The sequence below is a fragment of the Anguilla rostrata genome, chromosome 16 (genome assembly GCF_018555375.3).
Source record: "Anguilla rostrata isolate EN2019 chromosome 16, ASM1855537v3, whole genome shotgun sequence".
Classification (NCBI taxonomy): domain Eukaryota; kingdom Metazoa; phylum Chordata; class Actinopteri; order Anguilliformes; family Anguillidae; genus Anguilla; species Anguilla rostrata.
Window position 1 is genome coordinate 32,738,774 of NC_057948.1, and position 16,741 is coordinate 32,755,514.

The following is a 16,741-nucleotide window of genomic DNA, read 5'->3' on the forward strand; positions in this document are numbered from 1 at the left end:
GGACTGGAGTTAAACCTGAAGACCCTGCAGGACTGGAGTTCAATCTGCAGGTACAGCGCTCAACAGCGCCCCTCCAAGACTGGAGTTAAACATGCAGGCACAGCGCGCCCTCCAGGACTGGAGTTCAATCTGCAGGTACAGCGCTCAACAGCGCCCCTCCAGGACTGGAGTTAAACGTGCAGGCACAGCACCCCTCCAGGACTGGAGTTAAACGTGCAGGCACAGCGCGCCCTCCAGGACTGGAGTTCAATCTGCAGGTACAGCGCTCAACAGCGCCCCTCCAGGACTGGAGTTAAACGTGCAGGCACAGCACCCCTCCAGGACTGGAGTTAAACCTGCAGGCACAGTGCCCCTTCAGGACTGGAGTTAAACATGCAGGCACAGCACCGGTCCAGGACCTTGAGTTAAACCTGCAGACACTGCAGCCCTCCAGGACTGGAGTTAAACCTGCAGGCACAGCGCCCCCTTCAGGACTGGAGTTTTGAGATCCCTGCTCCAGACAGACACAGGCAGGTGGGCTGGAGAGCAGGTGAGATGCGGCTGGAGAAGGTGATGGAGGTAACGTAGCGCTGACCTTTGTGCTTCCCCTTTCTCTCCTTCCTGGCGCTGCCCGTTTGCGGGGTGCTGCCTGTTCGTGGGGTGCTGCCCGTTTGGGGGGTGGAAGCTGCAGACTTTTTGGCTGAACAGGGAGCCTGAGGATCCGTCTTTACCCCCTCCTGTTCAGCCTCTTGCACTGGGCGGGGCAGGTAGGTGGGGCAGGGGAGTGTGTGGGGGGGGGGGGGCGGGGGGTAGGCAGGTGGGTTAAGGTAAGAGGATGCAGGTAGCGGAAGGCAGACAAGAGGAGAGACGAATGAAAGGGGAAGAGAAAAAAGGAGAGAGGAAGGAGGGGAGGAAAGATAAGTAGAGTTACGGCGAAGAAACAAGGAGGAGCCAAGGAGTCAGCAAAGGGCACAATGCAAGCTGGAGGTCGGGGTGGGGTGGGGGAGGGGGCAGGACACAGAGACCAAGCAGGGAAAGGGCAGGGTTCACACCTCTGCTCAACGGACTGGAGGGCCAATTAATGAGCCCTGCTTTGCATTACAATTTAAACTATTAAAAAATGCTATTTGGACAGTTCGGCTGCAGCAGACTGTTCCAGTTTTCCATAATAAACACATAAGCTGGGAAATTCTAATCACATCTGGCCCCGTTCACCCTGGTGTCCTCACTGGAACTGGGGCTTCTGACTGTCGATCTCTCCACATGTTAGCAAGTGCAGTGGAAGAGACAACATGCCGTGTTTATCCGGTGGTTTCCCTGTGTTTTCCCTGGGTTTATCCTGTGTTTTACCTGTGTTTACTATGTGTTTTCCCTGTGTTTTCCCAGAGCAGGGCTTTGTGGCTCCACACTGTGAGTGGATCCCCTGATCGCAGCGCCCCAGCCGGCAGAATAGCAGCGTTAGCGGCTACGTGGTTAGCTAGCATTGCAGAGCTGCCTTCAGCCTGCTGTTACTGCCAGGAGTGTCTGCTCTAAATATGAATATCAACCAATCAGGAACTTAATAAACAGAAAATTACCAATTACTTAACAGTATTTTCTTTTTTTCCCCCCCAAACCTCTCTCTGTCTTGCTCTGGCTGAGGCTAATGGGTTTCCTGGGAGACTCTGTGGCTCCACCCCAAAATGAAGTCCCCATTGGACCTTGAGATCATTTACTCCCCCCAGGCCCACACCAGCTCCCCCCCGGCTCTCATGAGCACACTATGTCCCATGGGCGTGGGGACAGCATTGCACTGTGACAGGCGTTGAAGTAGCCAATCAGAACACAATCAGCATGAGTGGGCACCTTGGTGCATCCAATCAAGACTAAATTAGGGGCAGGATGGAAATGGCAGCGTCCTCAGACTAATTTAATTAAAGAGGCTGTGGGAAATTCTGCCCCTTGCTGTTGGTGTTGACTGTTTAGCTTCTTTTTATTTATTTTATTTTTTTGGTAAATTTGGGCACATTTCCTTCCACCTGCGAAAACAATGGAGCCTCTGCAGCTGAGGTCCAGTGTGGTGTTCTGTTCAGTATGGGCCCTGGTTCTGTTCTGTAAAGGCCCCGGTTCTGTTCAGTATGGGCCCTGGTTCTGTTCAGTATGGGCCCTGGTTCTGTTCTCTACGGGCCCTGGTTCTGTTCTGTACGGGCCCTGGTTCTGTTCAGTATGGGCCCTGGCGCTGTTCTGTACGGGCCCTGGTTCTGTTCAGTATGGGCCCTGGTTCTGTTCTGTACAGGCCCTGGTTCTGGTGCTGTACGGGCCCTGGTTCTGTTCTCTACGGGCCCTGGTTCTGTTCTGTACAGGCCCTGGTTCTGTTCTGTGCAGGCCCTGGTTCTGTTCTGTACAGGCCCTGGTCCTGTTCTCTACGGGCCCTGGTTCTGTTCTGTACGGGCCCTGGTTCTGTTCTGTACAGGCCCTGGTTCTGTTCTGTACAGGCCCTGGGCCTGTCCTACGGGGACCTGGTGGCTGTTCTGTACGGGCCCGGTTCTGTCCTCAGGGCCTGTACACAGGCAGAGTAACCAGGCTTTAGGTCTGAGGAGCTCTCAGTCGAACAGCGATCGAGTTCCGTGGGCAGTGGACAGTGTCCTGATGAGCACAGGACGGCGGGGAGGGAGCAGGGGGGACCACAGGGGGGGGCCGCAGGGGGGCCTGCAGGGGGGACCATGGGGGGGGGGGCTGCAGGGGGGGAGCAGGGGGGACCACAGGGGGGGCTGCAGGGGGGGCCTGCAGGGGGACCGGCTTACCCTGGTACACGGTGCTGCAGTTGCTGCTGAGGTAGGACTCCACCAGGGGTGCCTGCTCCTCAGACTGCTTGGCCCTGCGGGTGCGTGAGCGACCGTCCACATTCGACTGGACCATCAGCGGCTCCTGCCTCTTCTTCTTCTGTTTCTGCTCCAACAGGGCGCGCTGCACACACAGAGAGATGCACACACACACACACACACACGCACACACACACACACAAACACACATACACCCCATACACATGCGCACACACACGAACACACACACACGCACACACACACACACACACACATACACGCACACGCACACACACACACAAATACACGCACACAGACACACACACATGCACACACGCACACGCACACACACACACACACACACACAAATACACACACACGCACACACACACGCACACGCACACACACACACACACAAATACACACACACGCACACACACACACACACACACACACACAAACACACGCACTGTTACTTGTATGCATCATAGTAAAGGCTTATCTCATGTGTTCAATGACTATGTTGATCCTGATTAACATTACGTCACAATGTATGTATTAATGTATTTGAACATGAATGTTCATACGTCATAACCTTAAACTCCCTGGTCTGATGCTCTGAAATTATTTCCATTTTATGTCCTCAGGCAAACCTCCTCAGCTGAACCCTGCGCCTCATCTCCTGCTAATGCCACTCAACATGAGACCGCCTCCCTGACCTGGCCCTCCCTGACTGCATGCCCGCCTCCCCTGACTGCATGCCCGCCCCTGACTCACGGCCGCTCCCTACGAGGCCCGCCTCCAACTGACTCCATGGCCCCGCCTCCCCCTGACCCCGGCCCCGCCTCCCCCTGACCCATGACCGCCCCTCAATACAAAACAGACAACAACACACAAAACACACATACATACCCCATACAGACACCCCACAAACACACACAACAACCACACACCATCACACACACACACACAACAACACACCACAACACCACACACACACACACACTCTATATTACCCAACCCCCGCCTCACTACTCCTCCCCCCACCCTCCCCCCAAAGAAAAAGGAAGACAGACAATGTGCCCGTGAATTACACGCCATCCCGGCACCTGTCAATCACAGCGCCAGGTGTGAAGAAGCGCGGAGCGGCTTCGCCGGAGAGAACGGTCTCGCTAAGACAAACCAGCCGCGGCGCTAAGGTGCTAAGGCGCTAAGGCGCTATGGGCGAGAAACGGGGTGGGGGTGGGGGGGGGGCAGTCACGCGGCGGTAGCCTGCGTCAGCGTCTCCGTCAGCACCTCCGTCACACATTCCACGGTGTGAACCCCCCCCCCCCCCCCAGACCAGCATCGCTGCACCGCTCTCTTAAACACAATGCTTAAAAAAAGATGCCTTTTAAATCAGAGGAGCCATTTTAATTACAGCCGAGCCAAGTAACCGTTTATTGTGCAAAACGTGATTTTTATTTTCCCGATGAACTGTGCCGTGAAAAATATATTTGCCCCTTCCCTGGCTTCCTCTGTTATTACACATTTGTCACACTGAATGGCTTCAGATCTTCAGACAAAATGTAGTGTCAGACAAAGGGAAACGGAGCGAACACAAAACACATTTTCAAAATTATTATTTCATTTATTTCAAAGAAAAAAGTTATCAAACAGCCATATCACCCACATGTGAAAAAAGCAATTGCCCCCTTGAATGTAATAGCTGGTTGCACCACCTTTTGCTGCAATGAAACGCTTCCTATAATTTGATATCAGTCTTTCACATCACTGTGGAGGAATTTTAGCCCACTCTTTATTCCAGAACTGCTTTAATTCAGACAAATCGGTAGGTTTTCAAGCATCAACTGCTCTTTTCAGGTCCTGCCACTGCATCTTTATTGGGTTCAAATCAAAGACTAGGCGACTCTAAAACGTTTAGTTTCTTTTCAGCCATTCAGATTTTTTGTGAGTTTGTATATGTAAAATAAAAAAAGCAGCTCAGACGTGCAGTGCAAGACACAGCCAGGACTACCCCCCCCCCCCCCCCCCTTCCAAGGGTTATTACAGGCACACCACACCAGAGGAGCTCCGTCAGGAGGGATTATTTTGTTTTGGTGGGACTGCGGCATGTGATGTTTCTACAGACTGACAGATGGCTTCCTGTCCAACGTCCTGGGAGGCCAGGCGAGCAGACGCTGTCTTTCCCACTCAACGTCTGTCTGTCTGTCTGTCTATCCATCTATCTGTCTATTTATCTATCTATCAATCTGTTTGTCTGTCTGTCCGTCTGTCTGACAGTTTATCTGCCTGTCTATCACACACTCTAACTCTCTTACACTGTCTATCGCTCTATTTCACTCTTTATCTATCCATCTCTCTCCCGTCTCCCTGTCCCTCTTTCTCTCTCAGTTGATTCGCTGATTGTGTCTGAGTCATAGGTGGGGCACGGGGGATGGGGGTTATTTCAGGACAGGGGTGGAGCCACATCACCCCCCCTCCCCCCTCCAGCGTATGAGCACACCCACCTGCCTGTCCAGCTTCTGCTGCCGAAGGGCACCGCCCTCATCATCCAGAACACTGCAGAGAGAGGGAGAGAGGAGGAGGGAGACAGAGAGAGGGAGAGAGAGATGGGGGGAGAGGGGGAGAGAGAGAGAGAGGGGGGAGAGAGGAGGAGAGAGAGAGAGGGAGAGAGAGAGAGGAGGGGAGAGGGAGAGAGAGAGGGAGAGAAAGATGGAGAGGGGTGAGAGAAAAGGAGGAGAGGGAGAGAGAGAGGGAGAGAAAGATGGAGAGGGGTGAGAGAAAAGGAGGAGAGGGAGAGAGAGAGAGAGAGAAAAAGGAAGGGAGAGAGAGAAAGGGAGAGATAGGAGAAGAGAGGGTGAGAGGACAGTTTGGCAGATAAATATTTCATACATCATTATTGCATGTTTTCTGTACACTTTGGCTCTGACAGCAACAGCAGTAAAGTCACTGAGCTGAACTGAAAGGGAGAGAGAGAGTAAGAGAGAGCCCGGCAGCTCACTGGTGGTGCCCTCATTCAGACAGCAGGAGGGCTGTAAGGGAGCCTGTTCCTCCCTGTGCACCGACCTTCCTTCACACGTTCCTCCCTTTGGGTCCCAGGACGAACAATCGTTGGACAATCAACAACAGCCTCTCATTGGACACTACTGGTGCTGTCGGCAACAGCCCCTCATTGGACAATCAGAAACAGCCTCCCATTGGACGCTATTGGTGCTGTTGGCAACAGCCCTACATTGGACACTACTGGTGCTGTTGGCAACAGCTACTCATTGGACACTACTGGTGCCGTCAGCAGCAGCGCCTCATTCGACATTCAGTAACAACCCTGCCCATTGGACGTTCAGTAACAGCCCTGCTCACTGGACGTTCAGTAAAGGCTCGGCACATTAAACATTCACACATAACCGTATCTCTCAGATGTGATCACTATATTTAACCAGAGAACACATAATGACCACATAATTCAGAAAGCTGGCACACTGCAGACAGAGTGAGATGATTCACCACCACATTTGTCTCCGGGATAATATGGGCAGAAGGAAGAGTCCTCCTGCACAGCGGCACAGGGAATCTGACCTTTCCTCACCCCCCCCCCGTCCCCCGTCCCCTCCCGCTCTGCCCACCTCTTAGTCCAGGTGCTAGTTACCTCCGCTCTGCAGCTCATTCAGGCTGCCGAATCATAATTAATGGAAAAATGACAACAGCGACAAAAAAGAACTGATTACTGCCCATTGCGTCACATTTAATTGGCAGATGCTTTTATCCAAAGTGATGTACAACAACTGAAGGCCATTGGAACAAATACAGAACACAGGTCAGATAAAGTCCAGTTCTGTCATGGAGTAGCAGTTATCCATAGCCATGAACACCAAGTCTAGTTCACACAGTAAAGCTATGGCTAAGTGCTCAGGCTAACTAAAGCCACGTTTCCACCAAAATTACCCGGAACTTTCAGTCCCAGGAACTACTTTACCAGGAACTAAAAGGTTCCTTCAGCCAATGGTTGTCTGCGTTTCCACCGGGGTCTAAAGTACCGCGAAGATTAGGCAAATTAGCGCACTGACGTTGTCGTCGGTCCATCTGTCATATTATTTCTTCTGTAACCCCATACTACCACCGAAGTAGCCTACATTATTTTCTAATAACCGGGACAGCCCGGAGGGGTTTATTCCACGTATATACAACGGGTTACCAACAATGACTATATATGGTTACTTTTGTATTTATTGATTTTCATATATCCTCTCAAACACATTCATTAACAGCAGAAAACATGCACACGTTGTAAACAATTTGCTGTTTTATTACTTTCTCGTCGTCAATTCCATATAGGCTAATCGCAAAATGACAAGAATAGAACGAAAACTCGGACTTGCGTGAAAATGTAAATTAGTAGTGGTACAGCCACCGTTTGCTTTCCTTCGAAGTTACTGCTAGCCGAGCAGCGAAGTGTGCCCTCCAGATGCGAACCATGCACCATAAATGAGTCCATAGTCTTCCTGGTCTTTTCGTGGAATTGAAAAATGGCAGTAAAATTGAGTAAAATTACGGCAGTCTGAAAAAGCTAAAGGGAAGATTACTAGAATTAACCTGTTATTTTACCCGGATAAAAAGTGCGGAAGGTGATTTCCAGTTTGCTTGTACTGTATCACCAATGTTAATTATGCAGAACTACCGCATACCTCACATAACTGTATCAAACGTTTTGAGTCAATTACAACGGGCTAACAAAGAAAATCCGGAAGAAAATATTCAGCAACCGAATTAATCCGTTTGAATGTTTTAGTACGTAATATGCTGTCCCAGCACGAATGCTTAGCATTTTATAAAACGAATACTAAAGCAAGAAAAGAACAGAAGAGCACACGTTATAATTCCAAGACGTTGACAGGCTATAACCAAAAGTAGGCTACTGCGCCGCATAACATACAAGTTTGATTTGAAGTTATTATGAAAATAAATTGGTTTGCCGCTGCATATTTTCAAACATGGCGGGTAATGGCGGAAAATAAATACAACACAAATGCTACGAGTACTCGACCAATCAGAAATGTTCAGCGCTGCAAGCTCCACCCAAAAGGTTCCTGTACTTTCGGAAAGTACTACCCCCCGAGCAGGAACGTTTTGGGGGGTAAAACAAAGCCCCCAGAACTAAATTTAGACCCTAGTTCCTGCGGTGGAAACGCACTGAGTTCCTCAAAAGGTTCCTAGTTCCGGGGTATAGTTCCTGCGGTGGAAACGCGGCTTAAGACAGTAAGGCTGTGGTGAAATCTTTATACACAGTAGAAGTGAGGCACAATTACTACTAGACCCAATAAAAAAACGACATCATCGAGATCAATTTACAAGTGCTACATGAAAGTGCTACTTGATTGGTGGGTAGGCCTGCAGGGAAGGGTAGTGTGAATGTTAGTCACGGTGGAGTCTGAAGTGATGTGTTTTCAAGGCCTTGATGGAAAACAGGCAGTGACTAAGTGGTTCGTGGAGGAATGGGGAGGTCGTTCCACCACTGCAGAGCTAGGCAGAAGCGAGACCAGTGATCATTGCAGGGAGTGAGAAAGTGGAATAGATTCTACCCTCTTGATAGATGTTTTAATACCATCTGTCATGACACACACCACAGCAGAGGCTGTGAGGTCACAGGCAGGGCCTGTGACGTCAGAGGCAGAGGCTGTGAGATCACAGGCAGAGGCTGTGAGGTCAGAGGCAGAGGCTGTGAGGTCACATGCGGAGGCAGAGAGGTCAGAGGCAGAGGCTGAGAGGTCACAGGCAGAGGCTGTGAGATCACATGCAGAGGCTGTGAGGTCACAGACAAGGGTTGTGAGGTCAGAGGCAGAGAGGTCAGAGGCGGAGGATGTGAGGTCACAGGCAGAGGCTGTGAGGTCACAGGCGGAGGCAGAGAGGTCAGAGGCAGAGGCTGAGAGGTCACAGGCGAAGGCTGTGAGATCACAGGCAGAGGCTGTGAGGTCACAGACAAAGGTTGTGAGGTCAGAGGCAGAGAGGTCAGAGGCGGAGGATGTGAGGTCAAAGGCAGAGGCTGTGAGGTCAGAGGCGGAGGCTGTGAGGTCACAGGCACAGCCTGTATTCTCATATTCCCCCAGGCAGAATGAGGAATCAGAGGAAGAGCCGCAGCGCGCGGCAACAGCCCCTGAATAATACATCACACTTCAGAGAGCAGAGAGGCTTTCAGACGAGCGCTAATCCTCAGCTCATTCTCAGATAAACCATCAATCATTTCGGTCAAAGGCTAAAAAAGGACATCCTGCCAGAGGATGATCAATACGCCTCCGTGTAATTACCTTTCAAAGGCTGATAATTAGAGCCTGAGACCCCATTTTACTGAGACACGGACGGCGACATCCCGTAGCGGTTCAGCTGGGGACGATGTTCTTAGCGAGCGCGTGCTAGGCCCAGCCACACACCGCTAGCTCGAGTCTGCGCTTCCTTATCTACGACTGGGAGCCTTCGAGATCAGGGGAGTGTCTGGCTTCTTCCCCGGCAGCAGAGGACGAGGTTCCACGAGACTGTGCTGCATCAGCGCCCCCTAGCTGTAAGGCAGACACCCACACATGTCAGTGTGTGGGTGTGTGTGCTCCGCTGGATCACACTGAGAGAGAGCAACCACTGGCAATCCCCAGCCATAAAGGGGAAAAAAAAAACAGATTATTCAAAAGTTTACATGGTAGCCGATTTTCACTTCAAGCAGAGAGGAACCACAGAGCACACAGTGTGTGCAGTGGCCCCGTTCCCCCGAATAAACCCCAGCACCCGCTCCGTCCCATCTCACACGACACGGGGAGCGCGGCTGAAACGTCGGCAGCAGCGGGGCAGGGAGCAGCCCAGCCCTGTGTCTGACAGAACCATCTTCACTGAAACTCACAAAGACCAGGAAGCAAAGCGTGATGCATATGCCGAATGTCATAATGCCCTCCACTCTGAGTCACACTCCCTGATATTCTGCCTGCATTTCAGTGCCACGCATCAATACTTTATCAAGTAGTGCTTCTGTCATTGAAAGAACGGACGGCAGGCTTACGCTCGGGGGTCTGTTGCCATGGCAAGAGAGCGGCGGAGAGCATAAAAAACGTTTATGAGATATGACCTCCCAATAAAAACACTTATAAAGATGCAACTTCCTTTTTTTGTAAAGTCTGGTTTATCTACAGGACACTTTACACTCTCTTTTCAGCCTTAATAGCGATCCAAAAAAAAAGCTGTCGCCACATTTTAAAATCTTTTTAATGATTAATCACATCTAATAATCGTATTTTGTTTACATAGTTTCATTCCATGTGCTTTCGTGCAAAATTCTGCTTAAATGTACTGTAAATGCCCGTCTTTAAATGACCTGCAGTTAAGCACAATATCAGCTACGAGTAAAAACAGCAAGAATTCCTCCGCTTTTTAAAAATCAAGGATGTAACAAAGACTCATATGAAAGAGGAAGGGTCAGCAAGAAAGATGTAGTCAAGAGAGCCTTCATCAGGGTGCGATGCTTATTTAGTTATTAATTCAATTTATTAATGCAATTGACATGTTTTTTCTTTTATTTTAGGTTTAGATTATTTATTTCATATGTCCATTTTAACCTGTTTCAGTTAAAGGCAGTGTAGAATTCCACTGACTGATAGATCAGTAATAAAAACGGCAGTGGTGTTTTAAGCACAAACTTACAAAATCTTAAATATAGTGACAGTTGCAAGATCCACAGCCTGATGCTTGGTGCAGAGGCAAAACCACAGAAGCCAATCAATAATATCCTCATGAATGAGTATGATGCCATACGATTCATTCTTACATAATATTAATTATATATGATTAATACTTGCATAATATAGACATTTTAACGTAAGGATATGTTGAGGTGACAAACACATGCAGTTTTGACACAATACAAGGCTCAACATTTTTGATCAGATTAAACCGAATTAAAAAATGACTCTTGACTATTTTTTAATAGCCTGCAAAAGCAGAACTGCATCAGACGAGCACCAGTCTGATAACGTGCAGGGAACACAAAGAGGCCAGATCCCCGTGGCATGATCCCGATGCCTTGCAAATGCGCTCGTACAGCCGAGCGTGTCTGCCTCCACACTGAGGAGATCCTTTTTCCCAGAACCGGAATACTTTCATTATCTCCTATCAACCCTAAGGAGCACAGTCATCTCCTGTAATTGGAAAAGAAAAAAAAAAAGCCATTATGTAGAATGATGGTTTCTGATTGGCTGTTGCGTTCAAATGAACCTCCAGTCCTCCCCACCACAGACACACAGAGCCCAGAATGCACTGGGAGGTCTCAGAAATAGCCACCCAATCACTTGAAGGCTCTTGGCTTCAACGCTGCTTTCTTTCACCCCACAAGCGGCGGCCACTTCTCCAGACATTGTCCCCCCAATGGAAGAGGCAAGCTAGTTCTGTAACTTATGGCAACCAGGAACCAATGGGAGCAAAGGTAGCACTGCAACCATGGCAATGGAGCTGCTCACGGAAACAGCAGTGGCAACAATGCCACAGAGAGCAGAGACACACACACACACACCTTTTTTCCACTTAAGGAAATATGCTGGCTGGTTGGTTCTCAAAATGATACTGACGTCATTGACCACTTGGGCCGGAATTCTAAGTCGGAATGATGCACCTACTCTACCCTGGCTGTACCCAAAGAAAAGAACAAGGACCATAAAAGGAAACAAACAAAGTAGTACTTGCACACAGGTCTTTACGTAGCAGTTACTTCTTAAGGGAGGGGGGTTAGGGTAGGCTTGTTAAATTCAAAAACTGAAGGCAGCTTTCAACATCTGCAATGGACAAAAAATAAAGAGCATCTTTCCTCTCCTGGTAGGGGTTATATGCTGTCATCCGCACTCTGTATCTTTGTTTCCTGTCCATAGCTCTTCCCCAACTCCCTCTTCTTGTTTCCCTATTCCACCAATGGGGTATCTTCCCCATTGAGCCCCGAGTCACCTCTAAGCCTGCTACACCACCCCGCCCCTACCACCCCCAAACCCCCCAAGCCTGCTGTCTACCACCCTGAAACCCCATCCTGGTACCCTTGCTGCCTACCACCCCAAATGCTGCCTACCACCCCCAAACCCCCCCCCCTCCCCACCCCGCTGCCTACTTGCCCACCACCCCCAGGACCCCACAACCCGTCCTGAACTGATCAGATGGACTGATGGGCCCATATGAGCCCCCTCACCATGAGCCCGATTGATTCATTGATTGCTTGCTTTGTTTGTACTGCATGTTCATAAGTGAACAAACGCCTGACATTCTGAAACACAATCTTTTTTTTCCGAGGCTATTTTTGTACATCTTGTCAGCATCTGAACACAAGGCAGAGTTATGAATGGCATCCGCTTCCAGGGAATAAATCTCAGAGAAAACTCACAGCACACCAAAAAAAACACTCAGATCGTGGACGAGACCCATGTGAAGTGATCGCCACAGACAGAGGTTTACCTGTAATGTTCCACAGGAGAAACGCATTCCTCCTTCGCTACTTAAGACTCAATAAAAGAGCCAGTGAAGATCGCAGACTCGCCCGTATCCCCCAAATACTGTCTCACGACCCCAGGTAGCTCCCCGTCTCAAAAAAAACAGCCCCGGCAGACAGATGCCCCCCAGCCTGGCCCTGATACCGCCCAGCCCCCATTACCTGACACCCCCCCCTCAGGCCCTCGTACCTGTAGGGTATCCAGTCTGAGCTGTGCCAGGTGCTCATGTCTGAGTGCGGCTCTAGATTTGGGGGGGTTCAGCGGGACGGCCGGTGGCCGAGACGGGCAGGGGGGGGGACGCCGCTGAAGAGACCCAGCGAGGCCATCCTGTGGGGGACAGCGGGGCGGCCGAACACGAGTGTCCCGGTGTCTCTCCCTCTCTTCTGGAGAACCTTGGTGTCTCTCTCTCTCTTCCGGAGAACTCCAGTGTCTCCCTCTTTCCTGGAGAACTCCGGTGTTGCTCCCTATCTCTCTTTCCAGGAGAACCTCGGTTTTGCTCCCTCTCTCTCACTCTCAGAGAACTCCGGTGTTGCTCCCTCTCTCTCTCAGAGAACTGTGGTGTTTCTCCCTCTCTCTCTCAGGGAACCCCAGTGTTGCTCCCTCTCTCTCTCGGAGAGCTCTGGAGTTGCTCCCTCTCTCTCTTGGAGATCTCCGGTGTTGCTCCCTCTCTCTCTCGGAGATCTCCGGTGTTGCTCCCTCTCTCTGAGAGCTCCGGTGTTGCTCCCTCTCTCTCTCTGAGAGCTCCGGTGTTGCTCCCTCTCTCTCTCGGAGAACCTTGGTGTTGCTCCCTCTCTCTTGGAGAACCTTGGTGTTGCTCCCTCTCTCTTGGAGAACCTTGGTGTTGCTCCCTCTCTCTCTCTGAGAGCTCCGGTGTTGCTCCCTCTCTCTCTCGGAGAACCTTGGTGTTGCTCCCTCTCTCTTGGAGAACCTGTGTTGCTCCCTCTCTCTCCCTCTCCGCAAACACTGCTCCTGAAGCACCTTGGAGCTGTGCAGCCTCCTCTTAACTGGGACTCACAATCCCGGCTGAGAGACGCTGAGCACTCACGCGTATGCACAACAGACCCAACTTCCTCACCCTGCTCTCTCTCTCACTGTGCAGAAAAACACGCGCTCTCCTTTATCCTCTTCCTCTGAGTGTGTGTGTGTGTGCGTGTGTGTGTGTGTGTGTGTGTGTGTATGTGTGTGTGTGCGTGTATGCGAATGTGTGTGTGCGTGTGCGAGTGTGTGTGCGTGCGTGCGTATGTGCACGCTTGGCTGTGTGTGTGTGCGTGCTTATCTGTGTGTGTGTGTGCGTGCGTATGTGTGTGCTTGGCTGTGTGTGTGTGTGTGCGTGCTTATCTGTGCGTGTGTGCGTACATGCATGTGTGCGCATGTGTGCGTCCTCTCTTGCTCTCTCTCTCTCCTCTCCCTTCTATCGCTCTAGTTTCTTGATCACTTCTAGTCTCTCCCTCTTCCTCTCTCTCTCTCTCTCCCCCACCTCTCTCCGTTCTGTCATCTGTCTCTCTCTCTCTCTCTCTCTCTTTTCTATCAGACCTCTCCATCTCTCTCTCTCTCTAGTTAAAGTCTCGCAGGCGGCCTCGAAGGCGATGCTTTTTAGCTTTTTGTTCCCGTTCTCGTCTCAGACCTCTGATTTCAAGGCGTTCGTTTTGTTTTTATTTTCTTTTTCTTTTTTCTGAACATCCCTCCTCCTCGCACGTGTTCTCAGAGCCGCGATGTATTAATTTATTCGGAGCGCGCGGTTGATTAGCATGTGCCGGTGCTCGGCGGTGCTAATTGCCTTTGATTCGGCGCGCTCCTCTCGCACACAAAGCCTCCACCCTCGACGTCTCCGGGACACGTCTCCGTGAGTCCTCCACGCTCTGATTAGAGGCAACAACCTTTTGAGAAATTAAGACGAATACAATTTCCGTATCCTCAAAGAATTAGCCGGCAGACAGTCGGGAAAGGATTATTCGATTTAATTCCTGCTGCCAATCTCAATATTAACGTGTAAGCAGTAAAAATGGCTCAATCAACAGCAGGAGAGGCAATCGGAACAGGCTAACACACAACGACAGTGTGAGGCTAATACCCCCCACACCCACCCCACCACTGCTATAACTGGTGTGTGTGGAGGGGGGGGGGTGGTATTTTTGAGAATACACAACAGAAACACTGAAAAATTAACAAAGTCTAGAAGTGAAGTGGATGGGACACCGAAATACAGGAAGTTGAATTTAAGCCAGCCAGGTTTGATTTCTCGAAAATATTAATTCTGTTTCCAACGAGGGCTTCGGGACAACATGAGACAACACGCTCACAGCAATAAAACGGCAGACTCCGAATACATATGAAAACGTGCCCTGATTTTGTGAATGAAGTCATTCCACTAGCCATTACTGCATTTACCAATCAAAATTTACGATGTTCCAATTTAATCCTTGTATGATAAAACCTTTATGGTTATTAAACTGTTTGCCCAATCAAAACACCAGAACTGGTGGCACAGCACAGGAGAGAGGCTTTGCTGCGTTCCTCTACACGGTGAAGGTGCAGCTGAGGTAAAAACATGGCCGCCAGTTATTTAAGACTCCAGCTGCTCACTCCCAGGGACGCGAGCAGCACTCTCATCTCAGACAGGATTGGGACAGGGTCGGGAAAAGGCCCGATGGAGGCAGCAGGATGGGAGATTCAGCGGGATAGCCTCCCTGAAACAAGGAACAATAGTATGGACTCGTATAGCTTTTGGATGCTGTGCATTTTAATCACCCATGAGTCAACTAGAGAAAACAGATAACGTAACATCAACTTTTTACGGAGCTAAACTTGAGTATTTCACAGTTTAAACAGAATGCGCACGGTCTGGTCCGATGCAGTTCTGCCAAGCTTTATAAAAGGTAAGATATTTCAGAAGAACACGAGAGCTTCAGAAATTCCTAAGAAAGAGATAATGGCAACTGAGTCAGCGACTGCCTTGGCACTTAATGGTCCAAATGACACTGTCTGAGACAAGATGTTCTTAACTAATTACGTCAAATCAGCATTGCAGCCAAACCTTATATAACAGAAAGTGAGTATAAACGAGGAGGAAAAAAATAAGATACTGAATAAAGTATAAGAGTATAAGTCAGATTGGAAATACACAGGCCATCTCACAAAGCACATTGGGCGGCCGATTCTCAACCTATTTATGAACCACCCCCCGACTACTGAAATATTACACACTACAATATAATAATAATAATAATAATAATAATAATAATAATCTATTCACACAGTGCTTATCAGACCTGTTGAAAAAGTACTTTCCCCAATAGTCAGTGCAATACAAGTTTAAAAAATAAAACATGCCAGGATTAGTCTAGTGAGAAATGAAAATAAATTGGTAAAAAAAGGCAGTATAATAAAAGGAACAAGGATAAAAGATAAATAAGAAAGCAATTACAGAGAATAAAAGTCTTAAAATATGAGTTTTCAGAAGGGATTAGAAAGTGAAGACTGACTGTGAGGCCCTGATATTTAATTGACTTCATTTTAATAATTCCACTTTCAATCATTTTGACAGATATTGTCTATTTATAAGAAGATCTATTTCAGCTACACGTCCAATGGGTGTGAAGCTCATAGTTTGCAAAGGCGACATCAGTGATAAATTATATTCATGGTGCATTAGTCAGGTTTTATCTCAAACCAAACTCAGGGCTCAGAATGGAGACTGGAGTGGACACAATGATGTGATTCTTCCAGCCATTTTGTCAACCATTTTTTGTCAAGCAAATGGAATGGACTCCCCTTCTACAGCCAGGTTCCAGCCAAGATTTCTTCCCACTGGGGGGGGGGGCAATTTTTACTCGCCACCATTTCAGTTTCAGTGTTCTCTTCCCACTGGGGAGTTTTTTTTTTTTGCTATTTGGGGGTTCAGGTTTGATTTTTGCCCAGTTTTCCTTTTCGTTTCCTCTGTAAAGCAAGTCTCTGTGGACAATATCTCTGTTAAATTTTTGTTTAAAAAAGCGCTATACAAATAAAATAGAATAGATTTGAATGAGCGCTGCTTGGGTGTGGGGGGGGGCACAGACCCTGTCAGATTCAGTCACACGCAAAGTGACACGTAGGGGTCTGTCGGCCCCCTCAAAGGGGTCGGCGCGTCATTCGCGGACGCTCCGCTGTCACCCCCCCCGTTACGCATAGCAACCACCAAAAATAAAACAATCATATTGTTTAACTCTGCCTCTCATTTGGTTCCTGGCCGACTGCATTAAAAAGTTTGCGTCACAATGCTTTTCTGGAGATTTAATTAGTCTCTTAACACAACCACTCTGCCGTTGCGCCGGCTGCATTTAAATCTGCATTACTGCAATTACCATCCCAGCCCTCACCCTTATCTCTGGCTTTTATGCTCTTTTTTATTGCCATTATATAATGGATTTTTAAATTAGCCCTGCAAATAACAAGAGTGATTTGCATTCACGTTGCCATTGGAGC

The 16,741-nt window shown here is 49.1% G+C and overlaps 1 protein-coding gene across 9 annotated transcripts in view; it reads right to left on the bottom strand.

The window, feature by feature from the left end:
* Nucleotides 1-16,741, bottom strand: part of tub (TUB bipartite transcription factor) — a 74,356-nt gene that overhangs the window by 21,331 nt on the left and 36,284 nt on the right. For 4 of the 9 annotated variants that reach the window (XM_064312704.1, XM_064312707.1, XM_064312703.1 and 1 more), the window contains exons 2-4: nucleotides 5,291-5,342; nucleotides 2,763-2,925; nucleotides 575-733 (exon numbers count right to left, since the gene is read on the bottom strand). In XM_064312704.1, the coding sequence (XP_064168774.1) occupies nucleotides 575-733; nucleotides 2,763-2,925; nucleotides 5,291-5,342 (374 nt within the window). Of the gene's footprint in view, nucleotides 1-574; nucleotides 734-2,762; nucleotides 2,926-5,290; nucleotides 5,343-12,469; nucleotides 13,744-16,741 lie in introns of those variants that run through there. The other 5 variants (XM_064312708.1, XM_064312711.1, XM_064312706.1 and 2 more) reach the window with 4 other exon arrangements.